Raw genomic sequence first — 18,332 nt, 5'->3', positions numbered from 1 at the left:
TCCAGAAGCATACTGGTAGGTTAATTGACTTATGACAAAATTAATCCTAGTGTGGTTTGCTGTTGTCGGGAATATAGATTGTAAGACCCATTGGGACAAGGACAGATGTGAATGATTAAATATTCTCTGCAAATCGCTGCATTAAATATAGACACTATATAAATAAAGGCTAATAAATAAATGAGGATTTCTGGTATCCTCAATAAAGAGAGGATCTGGAGCAGTGTGGGGAAAGACAGGGGTTATTTTTACATTCAATATGTTGTAGCCATTATACTCCAAATTCTGCAAAATCCCTTATCAGGAAAACCCTAAGATCCGAATATTCTGGACAAAAGGTCCCACACCTATAACTGTGAATCATACCATTTCCTTTGCTTTGAAAAAAAACATAATATAGTGATGTACTCAGGAAACACACTTTACTTATTTTATATATACATATATTTTATTTTACATACACATAATTCTATTTCTGTAAAATAATAAATAAATCACTGTTTTGCTCAAAACTCTAGTAATTTATTTTTAAAAATGAAAACTAGAAAGATTTATTGTCAAATAAAGTTATAACCAGAGGCAAAAATCAGACAGTTTTCTGGAAATTTTGTTGTGTTCATCAAATGCAATTTCCTAATGACATAATATTTCACACACAATAGATTGCACTACATGACTCCGTCCTGGGGCTTTTTAGTTGTCTGCAAATGACATAAAATAAAATTGACCTATAAACACTTCGAGATGACTTCCCATGTGGAAATGTAAAACTCAGGGACAGTACGTAAAGGGTTGGCTATTGAGTTTAAGAGAAAATGTTTGATAATTGCTGCTGATGACAGCATTTAAACAGATTATCCAGATACCATTATTCTCTACCAAGACAGCTAAACAATGGTGTCAACACTTTGCACTAATTACACAATGAATACTCTAAATACTAAAGTACTGAAGATGTTAACTATATTAAAATTGTCTGCAAAGTAAGTTCTACCCACTCCCACTGTAATAAATCTAAGTAAACTTAAAACAAGGGGCCTGATTCATTAAGGATCTTAAATTAAGAAGTTTCTTATTAAGTCTCCTGGACAAAACCATGTGTACAATGCAAGGGGTGCAAATGAGTTTTCTGTTTTGCACATAAGTTAAATACTGACTGTTTTTTCATGTAGCACACAAATACTTGATAGCTTATTTGTACACTGAAATTTAAAGTTGATATTTGTGTGCTACATGAAAAAACAGTCATTATTTAACTTATGTGCAAAACAGAAAACTTATTTGCACCCCTTGCATTGTAACATGGTTTTGTCCAGGAGACTTAAATAAGAAACTTCTTAATTTAAGATCCTTAATGAATCAGCCCCAAGATCATGAAACTACAATCTATATTGTATGTATAAGTAAAGTTTTTTTTCTCACTGTATTGTCTTAGATTCCATGCAGGGGTGTAGTACCAAACCCATAGCAAAATTTATGGGGGGGGGACCATTGGTAAGTTTCCAATTGCACCAGAGGTCTCTGCTCTGCTTCTCTGAGCATGAGCACAGAACAGCTCATGTATAGTTAAGCCATGTTTTGGCTTCTAATTTTGAAACTCAAAGCACAAATGGGGCTTCTGTGTGCATGCATTGGCCCAACCATATTCTTAGCAGTTCGGACCAGTATCAATCCTAACGCATGGCCTGATGTAGCGGCAGTTATACCACTGTTGGGAATTTGGAAATTCTACAAATACTTTTCAAATGTTCATGTGGTTTTCTTTTGGGTGAGGTGAGGGGATTGCTAAAGTGGCCAGAACCTGCTTGATTTAGCACAATTATTTCCGGCATCCAAGATGAGGGGACTGCTTGATTTAGCACATTTGTAAGTGCATATATTTATGCACTTACAATGGGTTTCTTTGATGTTTTCTACTTGATGCTAGAAAAAAAAGACTAGCAAAAGTGAAAACCTGACCTGGGTCATATTCCTCCCATCCCAGTTCCTCCAGTGGACAAAGGGTTTGATGTGAATGTTGGATGTAATCATCAGTATGTGTTGTTGTTCTGTATGCATTCAGTATTCATGGAGCACATTTATACTAGACAAAGGGTGCACTCTAGTGCTTGTCATGCCAATCAGTCTAACACTGCCACATTTACACTGGCAAACAATGGAGTGGACAATGCAAGAATGTCACAATCCAAAGATATCCCCTGCAGCTCGAGGGTCTGTTATCAGCAACACCATTATCATCATCATCATCAGCTATTTATATAATGCCACTCATGCAGCAGCGCTGTACAGAGAACTCGCTAACATCAGTCCCTGCCCCATTACAGTCTAACTTCCCTAACATACTTAGACTTAGAGAGACTAAGATCAATTTAATAGCAGCCAATTAACCTAGTGGCATGTTTTTTTCTGGAGTGTGGGAGGAAACCAGAGCACCCGAAGGAAACCCATGCAAACATATAAGGCCATGGTCGGGAATCGAACTCATGACCCTAGTGTTGTGAGGCAGAAGTGCTAACCACTAAGCCGCTGTGCTGCTCTAGCGCCATTGTCTAAATCGGTGGTTAAAGTGGAAATTTAGATGTGGCGGTATAAAAATTTTGAAGTGGCAGCATGAAAATTGTAATGGAAATGTAAGTGAATGGAATTTGATAGTTTTACAATTAAGACAATAGGATAAGTGGTTGTATGACATAATACCGTATACACCCCCAATTTGGCCACTGGCCTATATTAAATGTACTCTATATAGGAAGATATGATGCATTTCATGTGGCCATTTGAAATATATTACACTATTTAGAATATACTCTACAGCACATTAGTTATGTAGAGTATTTAATTGGTTCCCACTTTTATGGGAATTAAATATCAATTTGTCTAAAATAAAAAAAAGTTAGCTTTATTGTTGTCTCTTTTTATATCTGCATCATTTTCTTGTGAACTTGATATCTAGTGTTGATTATGAATGTGTTGAGCTTGGCTGTAAGCATTATTATATTTTGTATTGCTGCATGATTAAAATAAAGCACTTATAAAGGCTGTCAACATACAGTGTCAGCCCCTGTTTTCCAAGGAAATAGTCTTCAAAATAGGGCACTTTATACATCATCACTTTTTTAGAATATGCAGGATACTGGGGGAGGTTGAGTGCCATCGCTGTGATGTGACCACACCAGGGCCGGACTGGGACAAAAAAATCAGCCCTGGCATTTAAAGCACACAGGCCCACCTTTGTTCCAGATAATAATAATAATAATAATCATAATAATTACAGTACTTTTTGCAAACTATCGTAATCAGAGAATCTATGAAAAGCTGCTGCTGTCAAATAGAAATATGCTTAAGGAACAGCCCCCTTACGCCTTCTGTGGCTCTCCAGTTTACGTGGAACAACAAGTCTCAGCATGCCACACAATAGGCTTTCTGGTATACTGAGACGTCTAGCTCCACAGCAGCTGGAGAGCTACAGAATGTTGGTTTATGTCACTACAGTCCTCTGTGGATCAACTGGTTGCTGTCTGTTACCTGCCCTGTGCTCAGGCCCGGCGCTCCCATTAGGCAAGGTTAGGCACTTGCCTAGGGCTTCGGGCTCTGGAGGGCGCCTGGAGGGAGCCACAGAATGGTAAATGACTTTAAAACTGTGCGGCGACCGCTGACCATACCTGTCACGGCCGCCGCACAGCATTCAGATGCACGGGGAGGGGGTAAGAGGCTATTGCTCACCACCGCCGCCTCTCTGCTCCGTCTCCTCCCCTCCACTCACTAGTGTCAGTGAGTGGAGGGGAGGAGACGGAGCAGAGAGGCGGCGGTGGTGAGACAAGGTAAGGAAGGACGGGGTGAGGGGGGAGGAGGGCGCCGATTTTTGCGGGGGGGGGGGGGCGCCGATTTTGTAAAAAGTGCCTAGGGCGCCATGGACCCTAGCACCGGCCCTGCCTGTGCTGGCCTTCTCCTGGTATCATTGCTGCAAATAAAATAGCACTCATTAAATAATGAGCCCCACCTACATGCCACCATTAAATTAATAGCCTACCTCCCGCATTATATTAACGCCCCCTATTTCCTCACACATCCCTCACTCCTGAGTGCATGTCCTCCAATGATATTAAGCCACTATAGGGACCCGAAATCATATATTATGCCACACAGTAGTGCCCCCATATCATACATTATGCCATACAGTAGTGCCCCCAAATCATATTTTTCCACAATATTGTCCCCAAATTGTATATTATGCCACAATAGTGTCCCCAGTTCACATTATGCCACAACATAGTGCCCCCAGTTCACATTATGCCACAACATAGTGCCCCCAGTTCACATTATGCCACAACATAGTGCCCCCAGTTCACATTATGCCACAACATAGTGCCCCCAGTTAACATTATGCCACAACATAGTGCCCCCAGTTCACATTATGCCACAACATAGTGCCCCCAGTTCACATTATGCCACAACATAGTGCCCCCAGTTCACATTATGCCACACCGAAGTGCCCCCAGTTCATATTATGGGCCACCGTAGTGCACCCAATTCATATGCCACAAAAGTGCCCTCAAATCAAATTATACCACACAGTAGTGCCCCCCAAATAATATACCATATAGTAATGTTCCCCAAATCATATACATACAGTAATGTCCCCCAAGTCATATGCCACACAGTGGTGCCCCCCAAATCATATACCACACAGCAGTGCCCCCTAAATCATATGCCACACAGTAATGTCCCCCAAATCATATACCACACAGCAGTGCCCCCTAAATCATATGCCACACAGTAATGTCCCCCAAATCATATACCACACAGCAGTGCCCCCTAAATCATATGCCACACAGTAATGACCCCCAAATAATATACCACACAGCAGTGCCGCTAAATCATATGCCACACAGGTCAGAGCGAAACTGAAAGTGGAAAAAAAATCAAAATTACATTGCACAGGACACAATATCTTAACATACCTGATTAGGTGATCTGTTCTCCTACAGGACGCGCCGGTGGTCGCAGCTGTCAGCTCATCATTCAGGCAGTCTTGCGCACCCACCGGGACCCCTTCTCAAAGAATGGATGAAGAACCAGGAAAGAGAGGCGTGACGGCACGCGCGGGACATGTAGTCAGGTGGCTGGTTCCTGGGGAGGAGCCAGCCACCTAGAAGCCTGTCAATCTCGGAGCCAGCCACCCAGATGCCCGTCGATCTCGGAGCCGGCCACTAATAGGCTAGGGCCAGCCCCGTTAGCGCAGAGGGCGCACAGACTGCCATGCCGATAGCCGGCATGGTAATATAGTATTACAATAAGTGACAGCCAATTCGCCAGTGTAGGGACCGGCCCATCTAGCCATCGGCCCTTCTGGCATTTGCCAGAAGTGCCAGATGGCCAGTCCGGCCCTGGACCACACCCCCAACATAGCATATACCCCTTTTTGGCTAGTGTCTGAAATTGAAATGGAGAAATGTTGTTAGCAGTTGGACACACTTCCTACATGCCAACCAGATTTATTTTGGGAAGAGAGGTTTAATTTAAGGCAGTGACATTAAAATGAGAATACATCACAAACTAATCAATCAGTGAGATAGCATCGCTAAATAGGTTATTACCAGTACAGTTGCCCAATCTTCCAAAGTTTTTCCGAGAGACTCTCAAATTCCAGGTAGGTCTCCTAGGAAAGCAGTCCATTCTCCCGCATCCTGCCCACTTCCTAGTAAAGTAGGCAGGATGGGAGCCTCCGCCGTCCTCCGTCCCCACACCCCACCTTCCCTCCGGGATTGCTCGGTGGGGAACATTGAAAAGTTGGTAACGTTGTTAAAAAACATTAGAAGAATAATGAACATTATGCAAATGTTAAGCAAGAATGTCAGATAGTGAATTTTCTGTTAGGCACAGAGAACGGCAGAAAATTTTGGGTTGGGTGTAGGTGGAGGCCAAAGGTAGACCTATGATATCTTATTTAAGGTTTTGATGTAAAATGCATTAAGATTTGATTGTGATGTGTTACACTATCCCAGAAAGAATGTATCTTTGTCTCTGACTAAATGTAATATATTAAATGAAGAACACTCCTTCATGTTTACTTTTTGATTCTGGAAACTAACATAATATATATGCACACTACTTGCAATGAAACTCAGTTTTATTAAAATACACAGCAAAGCATGGTAAAAAAAATAACCCTCTATGGATAAAATTAGCTGAAATTGCATGTAGAAATAATTAGGGTTATTAATCAAGTGGCAGTGAAGTGATTATTGCTTCACAGATATCTTAATTAACATTTAAACATCAGACACGACCTATAAATGTGCTTATTATGTTTTTTAGGGCATTTGCATCTGCATCTATAAAGTCTTTAGAGAGCTCCCATCCCTCTCCCCGGGTGCTGTACTGCACAACCTATAGTACATGCGCTTCCTCTAAGTAAATCGCGTAACAAACTATGACAAACCTGAAATTGTTATATATTACTGAACAAATTATAAGTTTACTAATTAGAAAAAATAACATATTTAAGAACCACAAAATACATTTTAGATAATTAAAAAAAATAACTGAATAGCACTGGAAATTAGGGGAAAGGGACCTCTAAGGAAAGACAGATAGAGAAATTGAGACTTAGAGATCCAATAATGAGTTTTTGAATTCTTGGCAAATGGAGATTCCATGAGGAGCAGACAGTGACCAAAGTAAGTCATGTGCTTGAAAGTTAAGATCATCTCTTGCACTGCACGTATTCCTATTTGTCACCCAGAAAGCTAAGTCTCTTTGTGTTAACCCAAACATGTCAATTGTGGCAGTTGTAACATACATCACTGGTCCTTACAGGCACACCTGGCATGTGTACAATCTTTTTTGTTATTACCTAAAAACATATTTTCAATTGCAAGTTTATCTTCAGGATAAACGCTAATGCTTTATTTGCATACTTTTTGCATAACTTTTGTGAAAGGCTTCTTTTCTTATTGAATATAATGATTAGGATGTAAGTCAACACTCTGAACCAATCACTAGCAAAGTGGCAGTCTTATGAGGGTATAATTTGAAATAATTTTAGCTTGAAAGTTGAGCTTTATTGGTTTTGACAGTGAATAACATGCTTGAATGGAGCTGGAGACAAGGATTGTAATAAAAGTGCCAGTTTAAGTCAAAATAGTTTATACATAGCAGAAAAGTCATAGTATTTTACTAGACATAAGGTTCATGTTGATGTCTGTAGGTACAGTTTGTTCTTCAAGCAACATTCCTTCACAAAGAATAAAATAAACAATAAGAAACAAAAATAGACTAGTTATTCCAAGCAAAAGTTTTATAAAATATTAAAATTAATTAGTGCCCTTTTTATAAGTGGGATTTACGTTTGCTTTAATTTTCATAACCTTGTCAACCTTCTTAGTCAACATATTTTCTGCAGTCAACCAAAAACACCCATGGCCCTCAATTGTTGGTACCATCCACACCTTGTACAAAGTTTTTGGGAATTACAAAAGTATGCATAAAAGTAACAAAAAAAAATTTCTAGAGTAATACAAAAGACTTAAGGCATTGCTGGGTTTATTCTTTTTATAACAGAGAAAAAATATATATAGTCTAGTCCACATCATCTTTCTCTATATAGAAAACAGAAGGGTCAAACAATGTTTAATGTTTAGTGGCTTGTTCCACCATGGAGAGAGGATTGTTAATCCCTGGATCAGAGGTTTTAAAAATGACCCAGTCCATTTTCATAGGGTCTCAAAACTGAGATGTGTGTGAGACCAAGGAGAGACACACTAGATACAGTAAGCAAAGTTTCCCGTCGTAGATTACCGAGAGCCATGCAAAAACATTGAGGTTCAGGTATAGTTGGAGGCATTTGCCTACAATTTTCAACAGCAAAAGACGCATACATTTAAAGGTGCATTTAAATATATATCTTAAGTTGGATGCATCTCAAGATGCATCCAGCAATACATTGCTACCATATGAGCCAGTTTAACGTCACGAGTGACAAGTGTGTATTCTTATGCACCTAAAAAGTGTAGCAAAATTGTAGGGATAACATAGAGATCTGGCTTGATGGTGTTAGTAGTAAATTGAGAAAGACACATGGGGCTAGATTTACTAAGCTGCGGGTTTGAAAAAGTGGGGATGTTGCCTATAGCAACCAATCAGATTCTAGCTTCCATTTATTTAGTACATTCTACCAAATGACAGCTAGAATCTGATTGGTTGCTATAGGCAACATCCCCACTTTTTCAAACCCGCAGCTTAGTAAATCTAGCCCATTAACTTATTTACACACAACATAACAATGTAATAAAGTGTGAAATACACAACAGCGAATGGTGTATTGACATTTATTAATGAATGCAAAAGTCGCATATACCATATAAAATATAACTAAATGCAAATACAAATTAAATATAAGTAATTACTAACATCTGTTATTTTTCCCTTTAAAAAGAAAATGGTAATTTTCAATCCTGCCATAGTACAAATTAAAATATAATTTATCTAATGCGTGACTTTATCTAATATAACAGCTACACTAATAATTGTAGTATTATCAGCTGTAGTGGTGAATCCGCATTTAGACAATCAGAAGTGGCTAGATAATGCTGCCAATCATTATCATTAACATTGCATCTCATTGCACCAGTCCTCCAGCAAGAGATATGCCTCCTGACAGGTATATTTGCATCTGCATCCAGGTCTACCTCAGTCATAATTATTTGAAGACGCCCTTAGTGTACTTAATCTGAGCTCGGCTACCCCATTCCTCCCTTGTTCCTCCTCTCTAGTTGTATGGAGTTGTAAGTTGTTACAAAATCTGTATATGGATGTATGCATATGTTTAATTAGTGTGCAGTAGAGAAATGTGTATTTTACACAATTAAAATATACGGCTAACTCTAAATGAGTCAGATTGAGTATATTTACAGGCATGCTGGGACCGTTTTTACATCAATCCTAAATCTTGTTTTGTGAATAAGACCGTGAAGCCAGGGAGTCTAAGCATAACAATTGAGCTTGGTTTCCTATAGCTTGACAGTAATATTATAAAAGTTATAAAGCGACAAGAGAAACTTAGTTATTTCAGTGATTACTTGATACATGGGAATTAAAATAGTTGCTATAGAAGGCAGTTTAGGGGAAAAGAGAGAGTATTCTCAAGTTGTGGAGTGTGAGCCATTGTGCAACATCTAAGCGACACTTCAGTTTGAATGGACAAACTAAGTAGTGAAAAGTCAGTGTCTGAATCATTCCCCTAATGTCTAGAGGGAGCCACGGTGTGCTGTGATGGGCTCAACATTGACCCAAAAGTCAGTCAGGAGGAGGAGAGCAAATCGGTACTGAGAGGGTAGACTGTATGTTGCCCCTCTTCTGGGTCCAAGTGAAGTGAAGGGTAGGGTCTTCCTTGTAAAAAAAAAAAAGGCTATCAGTTACTCCTGAAACAGTCAGACCACTGTCACTGATGGTGGCCCTTTCCCACCATTAGCAGGGAAGTAGCAAACAGAGGAAGACACAGAGTAGTGAAATAGGTAAGCCCTGCTAAAAATCTACTACTAGAGGAGGAAAAAATAGAAGGGACCCCACCAAAATCCACCAAAAACATTGAGCAGAGCAGAGTTGTGAAAACTTGCCAAGAGAGTTTGCTACAAAGTACTGGAGTCTTGATCCCACCCTATGAGGTGGAAGAATAATTATAGACTGCTGCTATTGAGCTGCATTGTTTATTGCTAGCTGCAAAGTGGACAGGAGCTAAAAAAAAAAGCTTCACAGAGCTGTGTATGTAGAGGACTTTTTCAGTCAATGTCAATCTAACTACAGCAATGTACAGTTGTGTCCTGCCTTCTGTGAAATCTATGGAGGTTTGGTGGTTGTAGTAAGCTACTGACCAAGGTCAATGCAAGTCTTTTACCAGAGGTGTCACAAATTGGAGGAATTGGCTCTGGTGAAATACCTAACATGTCAAGTGCCTTATTTCAATCACTTAGGCCATGGTACTCATTACCAATAATTGTGTAGCAAGTGTCAGCAACTGTTGAGACTAGAGATAGCAATGCTAAGGAACTGGCTGAAAGCAGCTGCTTAAGTCAGATCTACCACTGAAAATTAATATTTGAGTGGGTCTAGTCCTGAACAGGATGTAACAGGCCTCACAGAAGGGATCTCCAAACATGAAAATGGAAGATATGAAATGCCAGTAAACTCAGCCAGGCACCAATAGATGAGGTTTAGCTATGGAAAGACCAGGAAAATCTTAGAAAAGGAAATAGTTGTATCCCTTCTAGATCTTAATCCATCCATTAGCTGGCAGGCCATGGTGTGGTGTTTACAGAAGAGGCCAAGCCAAGCACGGCTGCTGTCACAAATGGTGCCAGTCCATCTGAATGAGCTAACTAGTTACTGCCACTTGAGTCAGAAGGGCTTAGTGAGCCATCATGGATTTGGTGAATCACAGATAAATCTTATCACAAATGGGCCAGGAAAATGTGGATAACTCTAACCGCTAGTCAAACTGCTTCTACCAATATTTCAGTATGAGTCCACCATTTTTTGTGCAACATTGTCTTTTTGGTATTGGTTTAAATAAAATTATTTGGTTTTAATACAATTTTCTTTTTCACTGGGAGAGGAAAATATGGATAACTCTAACCGCTAGTCAAACTGCTTCTACCAATATTTCAGTATGAGTCCACCATTTTTTGTGCAACATTGTCTGTTTGGTATTGGTTTAAATAAAATTATTTGGTTTTAATACAATTTTCTTTTTCACTGGGAGAGAGTTTTGGTATTTGCTGAATTTCATTATTATGTCAACTACTACTGACATGAGGTGGTTTTATATACACTAATGCATTATTTCTCTGACATATGTCTTTTTATTTCAGTGATAATAACTGAAGAGTTTGTGAATGTGTTTCTTAAAGATATGTAAGCATTGATTTCCTTTCAGTTGCAGCAACAATTCACCCATTTTCCACTTCTATTGTGAATCCTGCAGAGTTGCAGATAAATAATATATTCTATTCTTTTCAACACACTTTTCATTCTGCATGCGTAACAGAATACTGTGTGCAGCACAGTGGCCTAGTGCCTCACAGCGCTGGGGTCATGAGTTTGATTCCCGACCATGGCCTTATATGTGTGGAGTTTCTTTGTTCTCCCTGTGTTTGCGTGGGTTTCCTCCAGGTGCTCCAGTTTCCTCCCACACTCCAAAAACATACTGGTAGGTTAATTGGCTGCTGTCAAAATTGACCCTAGTCTGTCTCTCTCCCTGCATGTGTATGTTAGGGAATTTAGATTGTAAGCTCCAATGGGGCAGGGACTGATGTGAATGAGTTCTCTGTACAGCGCTGCAGAATTAGTGGCGCTATATAAATAACTGATGATGATGATGTGTGGCACGGCTGGTAATTTATTACCACCTAAAACATGAATTTTTACGTTGACTCCTATTAAAATCTATCGGCTTGGCACCATCATCATGATCATCATCTGCTGGTTTTTCACTGTGAACACAAATATGGCTTGAATATGTACAAGTATGTGTTTGTTGAGCTGGAGAGGAAAGAAGCTTGTTGCTCTGATTACTTCCATGATCCTGCCACATACAACTTTGATTGCGCTAACAGATATTTGTAGATAAAATGTCCTCCATTATCATTAGTGATTTTTCTTTGCTCATGTCTCTGCATAGCAAACATAGGATTCTATCCAGTTGGCACTAGATAGCACAAGTGTTGGTTTTATGTCTTTTAAAGGTGATAAAATAATTTTTGGGCAACAAAATGGCCAAGTACCCTCCATAGTATTAAGTAAACATGTTTGGTATTTGCCTCGACCGCAAGGCAGCATCAGTACTTGAAAAATAAAACACATAATAACAGCGCTGACAACACAATTGCCTAAGAATAAAAAAAAAAGTGTGAGTCCATGAATATAAAACCAATATTTATTAAAACATATCAAAAATAACACATATAGCAATATATTATCTGCCACAGGAAAATATGTTCGCTAGCTATGAGCAGATATCCCAAATGGCCTCCTGACACAAATATATGCAGAACAGCAAACGCGCTCTATATGACAAAATATAACTTGTATCAAAATTAGAACTGCGGTTCAGTAGATATGAGTCATTATTGAACAATGTATCAACAATGAATATTATAAATAAAAATGGAGTATACCCAACATGGAGTACCGATGTAGATGTAATCTATGATCCGACTTAAATGAACTCAATTCCAGCTCATGAGCCCTCAGTGATGATAAACATCTGATTAGTCCCATGTAACCTCCGTGAAATGGTAGAAAGGAATTGGTGTTAGCAGTTGAGATCAAATGCAGAATCTTAAAACAATAGTCTCATAGTGTATAAGGGCTGATGAAATATAGGAAGCTATCGGAAGAGGAATAATAGTAAACACATCTGTTCCCACTTACATTGAAACTAGTTCTTGAATGCCAGAGACTCACAGAACCAATTTCAGAGAAGGACTATGGTCAAAAATGAAAAGATCATTCCAATCGCTGTGTAAATCCGCACAGAAAGGTTTATAGTGCACTCAATCTGCAATATTATATGTTGAATTACTCTCAGTACTGTGGACATAATAGTAGCGCTTTCCCAAAAGAATAGTCCAGAACAAAATGTACATTTCAATAACAGAGGTACAGACTTCCATGGGCAGAGACGTAGCTGAAGCAGTCGTAATCATAGTAATTAGATGACACCTTGCCTGACGCGTTTCATTGTCATTTAAGAATTCCTTAGAGGCAATGGCTGCAGATCCCCCTTCTTCTCAGATCAGCTGAAGAAAGGGCAGGATTCTGGCTGTACAATCCTAGAGTTTGCTGCTTGAGTCACATTAAAGTCCTTCCCCTTCTCTCACTGCCAGTAGTGCACAATAAATTATCTTTCCCAAAAACCTATCCGTTCCAACATCTTAATAATTTATTTTGAAAAAAACCATCAGCATCAGTACTCGAGCCATTGTCAGATTTCACATTACTGATCTGTAATTGTCTTAATTTTTGCAATTTAGGTAAACCAGGATTTCAATTGGTGTATGCAATATCTGATAAACTGAGTAAATGTAAGGTGGTATTACCACACTTGAATTCGTCCTTATTTAAAAGTGTGGAACCCAATATGATGATGATGATGACAATGACAGTGCAGTTGCTGATGACCTGACCTTTTTTTTGCTCACTTTAGAACCACTCAGTAAATGGTAAATGCTATATATTGATTTGTGCCATAGTCACTCATGGATCAAAGTGAATACAACTTTAGTTGAAAAATAATACTGACAAGGCACTTGCGTTTTTGGTTCTGCACGCCATCAATTCTTCAAATAATACAGATTCAAAAACTTGAAAGACATTATTTTTAAAGCTATAATTTTTATTAAGTGCCCATTTAGGCAGAGTGCTCTAGCAGGTGTCCTGCTGTTCTTTTTTTCTCAGTGTAATACTTCCATTAGGGAAGGTTGGCAGTGCTTGCTGTGGCTGGAATTTATATGTGAAACTACTACAAACAATTAGTGATGATCACTGCAAATGTAATTATTGCTATCAGGTGCAACTTCAGATCCATCAGCATGTACTTCATCTCCATCAGCAAGGGAAACAATGCTAAATGTACAATTGATATATACATTTGTGTGATTACAATTGCTTTCTGGTTTGTCAGGTCATGTATCATTCTCTCAAATGAGACCACAATGCCATTTTTGTTAAACACTGCTCAACATCACATGCTGCACAGACGGGGTTAAACTCCATCAGGGGGATGTTTAACACAGGTTGGTAGGTGACATTATCTTTCAGTGGGTGTGGCCCCATCTTCCTACAAACAATATGCAATTGGCCATATTGCAATTGGCCATATCCATGCCATTCCTAAAGGAATTTCCAAACCAATACCATATGGCTTACAGTGGTAACTGCTGGGGGTAAATGTATCAATCTGCGGGTTCTTCAACACCCGCGTGTTCAGCCTCTTCCGCGATTAAATTTCAAGCGGCGCTGCATTGTAAAGGGAAGTTAACCCTTTACAATGCAGCGCCGCTTGAAATTTAATCGCGGAAGAGGCTGAACACGCGGGTGTTGAAGAACCCGCAGATTGATACATTTACCCCCTGGTCTTTATATGGCAAATGGCTTACATTTCTTGCATTGGAAGGCAATTTTTTTCACAATTACCATGTGTCTGCTGAATGGCAGCTGCATCTAGTCACATGACCACTTCACACAACTTCACAAGCACTTTCTGAAATTGGTTGTTTAATGTAATTTTATTTTGTGAAACATTGTCACCAGTATCTACTACATAGATTAATTTCTGTTATGTACAATGACTAAATGCCCCCCTGCCATTACATTTTTTTTATTATAAATAGGATAAATGAAGACGTAGCAATAGTACTTTTCTTTGCTTTATTATCACTGACACTAGCATTGCTTCTCTAATTCTACAATGTAGTAAGATATGTGGCTTTGCCTAAGCACATGTGTTCTTGTCCTTTTTTTGGTATTGTATTTTTGCAATTGTACTTTGCCAATAACAGAGTTTGTTTGATCACTTCATAACAATATTCATCCTCATATACCTGCCCATGGAACAAATATGAAGCTCACATCACAGTACTACTGTTTCATTATTCTAATCCTCCAACTGCTGAAAATAGTCTCTTGCACTTAATTGTAATTTCAGAAGTACTTTGCTTTCTTTACTGCTTGGACCTGACATATGGTCCTCAAAGTCCAAAAAGGTTTGCCTAATTGAAGAAATCTCTGTGTCACACATGGATCAAGGGAATGATAGAGATTCACAAATTACATTATCAACTGAACTGTCAAACATGGGTAAACAGTACATAATTCTACACGTTTGACTCATAACTACAAAACCACCACTTTGGCTTAAACGAAGTTAGCATTTTTGTGACTACTTTTTTTCTTCACACAAGTTTTCATTCTATTAAAAGTCACTGTCAGTTAATACAAGTCTTACAAGTTGTCAAGGAAGAGTATGGCATGTTGGCATATATTTTATAACAAGATATTTGTGGAATGATATGATTTTTGGGAGTACCTTTTATCTTGGTTACTTTAAATAATATCCTTTAGGGCTGTTCTTTTAGAGCTGCGCACATCAGATTTATCCCAATGTGTTATCTCTAAGCTCATTATCTCTGAACCTATTTATGCCAGAGTATAAATAGAGTACGATAGTATAATGACTTCTCTAAAAGTATATTTTGTAGATACTTTGGGGTCCTGTACTATGGAAGAAATAGTGGTACATTTAGACTTGTTGCTTTGTGGGGCCATACACTTGGGGGAGTGCTCAGAGGAGAAGTCAGGGATGAGCTACACAAAGCATATTTAGTAATGAGACAAGTCATTACCATGCATTGTGTGCACCAGTCCCTCCAATCCGCTGCATGTTTATTGCGTTTAGTTTTTTTTTACCAATTTTTATGGCAATTAAGCAACTGGTTGTATTGTTCCATAGGAGTGTCTGATATTTGGCTTTCTCTTTGCAGAGCAATAAAATGTCTGTATGTGTTAATATTAAATACTGTATACATTTATAATCAGATTATATGTGCAGATTAACCTTAATAGAAAAATAAAGAAAATTAACAGTACTTCTAATGTGCATTTCTCATTTTCTGTGTGTGATGTAAAGCACATTAATTTCTAATGTAATGATTCCATCCTAAATCCACACAATGCAAATCCAAATATTGTTATAATGTATATATTTAAATATTGTAATGCTGTTTTTCAGCTCAACATCTAATCCAATAATCATTTGAGGATTTTCCACTGACAAGGACCTTCTTTACATCTTTGTAACCCTAGTGAAGTAACAGGGAGCCGCGAAGCTGCTGTCCACGTGGACTGGTGCTGAAATTTCTCGTCTGGGTACCAGGCACTGCCATTCCAAACCACGTGACATGGCAACCAATGGAACTAAGGTCGCAGATGGACAAATTTCCACCGAGGTCAGTGAAGCTCCAATCACAAATGATAAGCCCAAGACCTTGGTCGTTAAAGTGCAAAAGAAAAGAACGGAAGATCCAGAGAGAGATACCTGGAAGGGAAGATTTGATTTCCTCATGTCCTGTGTTGGTTATGCAATTGGCTTAGGAAATGTCTGGAGGTTCCCATATCTCTGTGGAAAGAACGGTGGAGGTAAGTTACTGTTACATTTATTTCTTAATGAACCAATAGATTATTCATTTTGGTACTTTAGTAGATCAATATTATATCTGACAATAATTCTCTAACTTTACAATAAGGTCCTGAGTAGTGTTGAAAATTTTATAATATCCAATTTTGTCAGTTGCGGCACTTTTACTAACATTGCATTTCAGTGTGAAACCTGCACTATGCCCTAGCTACCAATCAGATCCTTTCTTTCATTGTCTAACATGCACTAGACAGATAAAAGCTAATTGCTGATGGGTTTTCTTTGGTTCAATGCAATGTTGTATATGATCCCTGCAATGTTTCTCCTCTACTCTTCATGAACTGCTGCTGACTTCGTGTGACAGGCTCTGTACATTCTGTGCCTTCATTTAACATTTTGAAATAATTGCTTTTTAGGGGTGGTCTATGTCAGAAGTATTAGTAATGTGCTCACTTGGCACCATATTCTCATTTGTGTTCACAGTGTACAGAGTGCACTGTATTCAATTACATTACCTGCCTTCATGGTATATTCCTTACATCAGAGTCCTTCTACCAATCACCAGCAAGCTCTCATTTTCCATAACCTAATAAGCAGGATAAGAAAAATGAGAAGAAGTGAGCTTGCTTTTGATTGGTGAAGGAACACCATTTGATGGAGAATAGAAGGAGGTACTGCGCAAGTTTGCAATATTAATGTACAGAGCATAATTTGCACACTGTGAACAGGCAGGTGTTAATTGTACTGAGATGAACTCTGAAATAGATCCACAATAGACAAAATACATAAAAATACAGAGGTTGTTGGTGTGGACATAGTAAGGGATGAGGAAAACTTTGACTGTCATTTTCCCAGTTCTATCCATAGACTTTACATTTTGCGAAAAGAAAAGTTACAAATATAGTGCAAAGAATGGTGAAGCAAAATCTAATCTCATAGATTTTAAGGCCAGAACTTTACACCTCTGTAAAATTGTCTGTTCCATCATGTAACTTTATTTGCATAAAATTCCACCATAATTTCACTTCTCTAGACGTGGCTAACAGAGATTAAATTATTTGGCTCATACATTGCAATAGTTATCTATGATTTTTTTTCTTGATAGAAGCACTTTATACAAGTCATCAGGTTAATTCTGTGTAAAATTGCATAAAAGGAAATAGAACGTTCAATTTCAAAGTCTTATTCAGTTCGTATTCTCTTCTTAACCAAAAATCTTTCTTTATCATTGATTTATTCATATTGAATCACAGAGTTTACAGTGGAGATCCACAGATGGGGTTCCCTTACATAAAACCCATTTGTATGTAGCCTGGTCCCAAAAGTCCTTGGACATCAAATCCGATGGCAACTAAGCAAACAATCTTTTACATGTAGCTGTAGTTTTTCAAGGATTAAAACAGTATGGACCAGCAATTTAAAATCCATAGAGGGGGGCTATTAACATTAAATCCATATGCATTTGTCTTGGTCCAACAAGGTTTTGCACAGCAGATCAGGTTGGAAAGAAGGCACCAAAGCCAATGTGTACCCATTTGATTAAATAGCTGTAGTTTTGCAAGGGGTATATTATTTTGTGCCAGTTTGACAGGGGAAATCCACAGAGGAGAAGGATGTTTCTTACATAACATCCAATTGTATTTACCTTGGTCCAAACAGGTTTTGGGCATCAGAATAGGTGGCAAATTGGGTGCAATAGCCATGTTTTCATCAATTTTGAATATGTTGTTTTTTTCATTTTGTACCAGCAATATTACTGTGGAAATCCACACAGTGTATTACTCTTGGTCCAACAAGGTTTTGGGCATCAGAACAGGTGAAAAAAAAAAGTGGGCACAGTTAAACCTGTCTGGGTCAGCAATTTGACAGTGGAACTCCACAAAAAGGGATACTTTATGTAAAAACACTTGTATTAATCCTGGCCCAAAAAAGTTTTAGACATCAAGGGGTAAATGTATGAATCTCCGGATTTTTCATCTCCGGCGTGTTCAGCCTCTTCAGCGCTTAAATTTAAAGCGGCGCTGCCTTGTAAAGGGAAGTCTTTACAAGGCAGCGCCGCTTTAAATTTAAGCGCTGAAGAGGCTGAACACGCCGGAGATGAAGAATCCGGAGATTCATACATTTACCCCCAAATGCGATA

The 18,332-nt window shown here is 38.6% G+C and overlaps 1 protein-coding gene across 2 annotated transcripts in view; it reads left to right on the top strand.

Annotated features, from left to right (window-relative positions):
- Nucleotides 1-18,332, top strand: part of SLC6A1 (solute carrier family 6 member 1) — a 151,294-nt gene that overhangs the window by 51,050 nt on the left and 81,912 nt on the right. The window contains exon 2 of one of the 2 annotated variants that reach the window (XM_075183180.1): nucleotides 15,862-16,194. In XM_075183180.1, coding sequence (XP_075039281.1) covers nucleotides 15,957-16,194 — 238 coding nt within the window. In that variant the 5' untranslated portion in view covers nucleotides 15,862-15,956. Of the gene's footprint in view, nucleotides 1-15,787; nucleotides 16,195-18,332 lie in introns of both variants that reach the window. The other variant, XM_075183179.1, reaches the window with a different exon arrangement.

This window comes from Mixophyes fleayi, chromosome 8 (genome assembly GCF_038048845.1).
Source record: "Mixophyes fleayi isolate aMixFle1 chromosome 8, aMixFle1.hap1, whole genome shotgun sequence".
NCBI lineage: Eukaryota > Metazoa > Chordata > Amphibia > Anura > Limnodynastidae > Mixophyes > Mixophyes fleayi.
The sequence above is the reverse complement of the archived record's forward strand: the minus strand, read 5'-3'. Positions and strand labels throughout refer to the sequence as shown.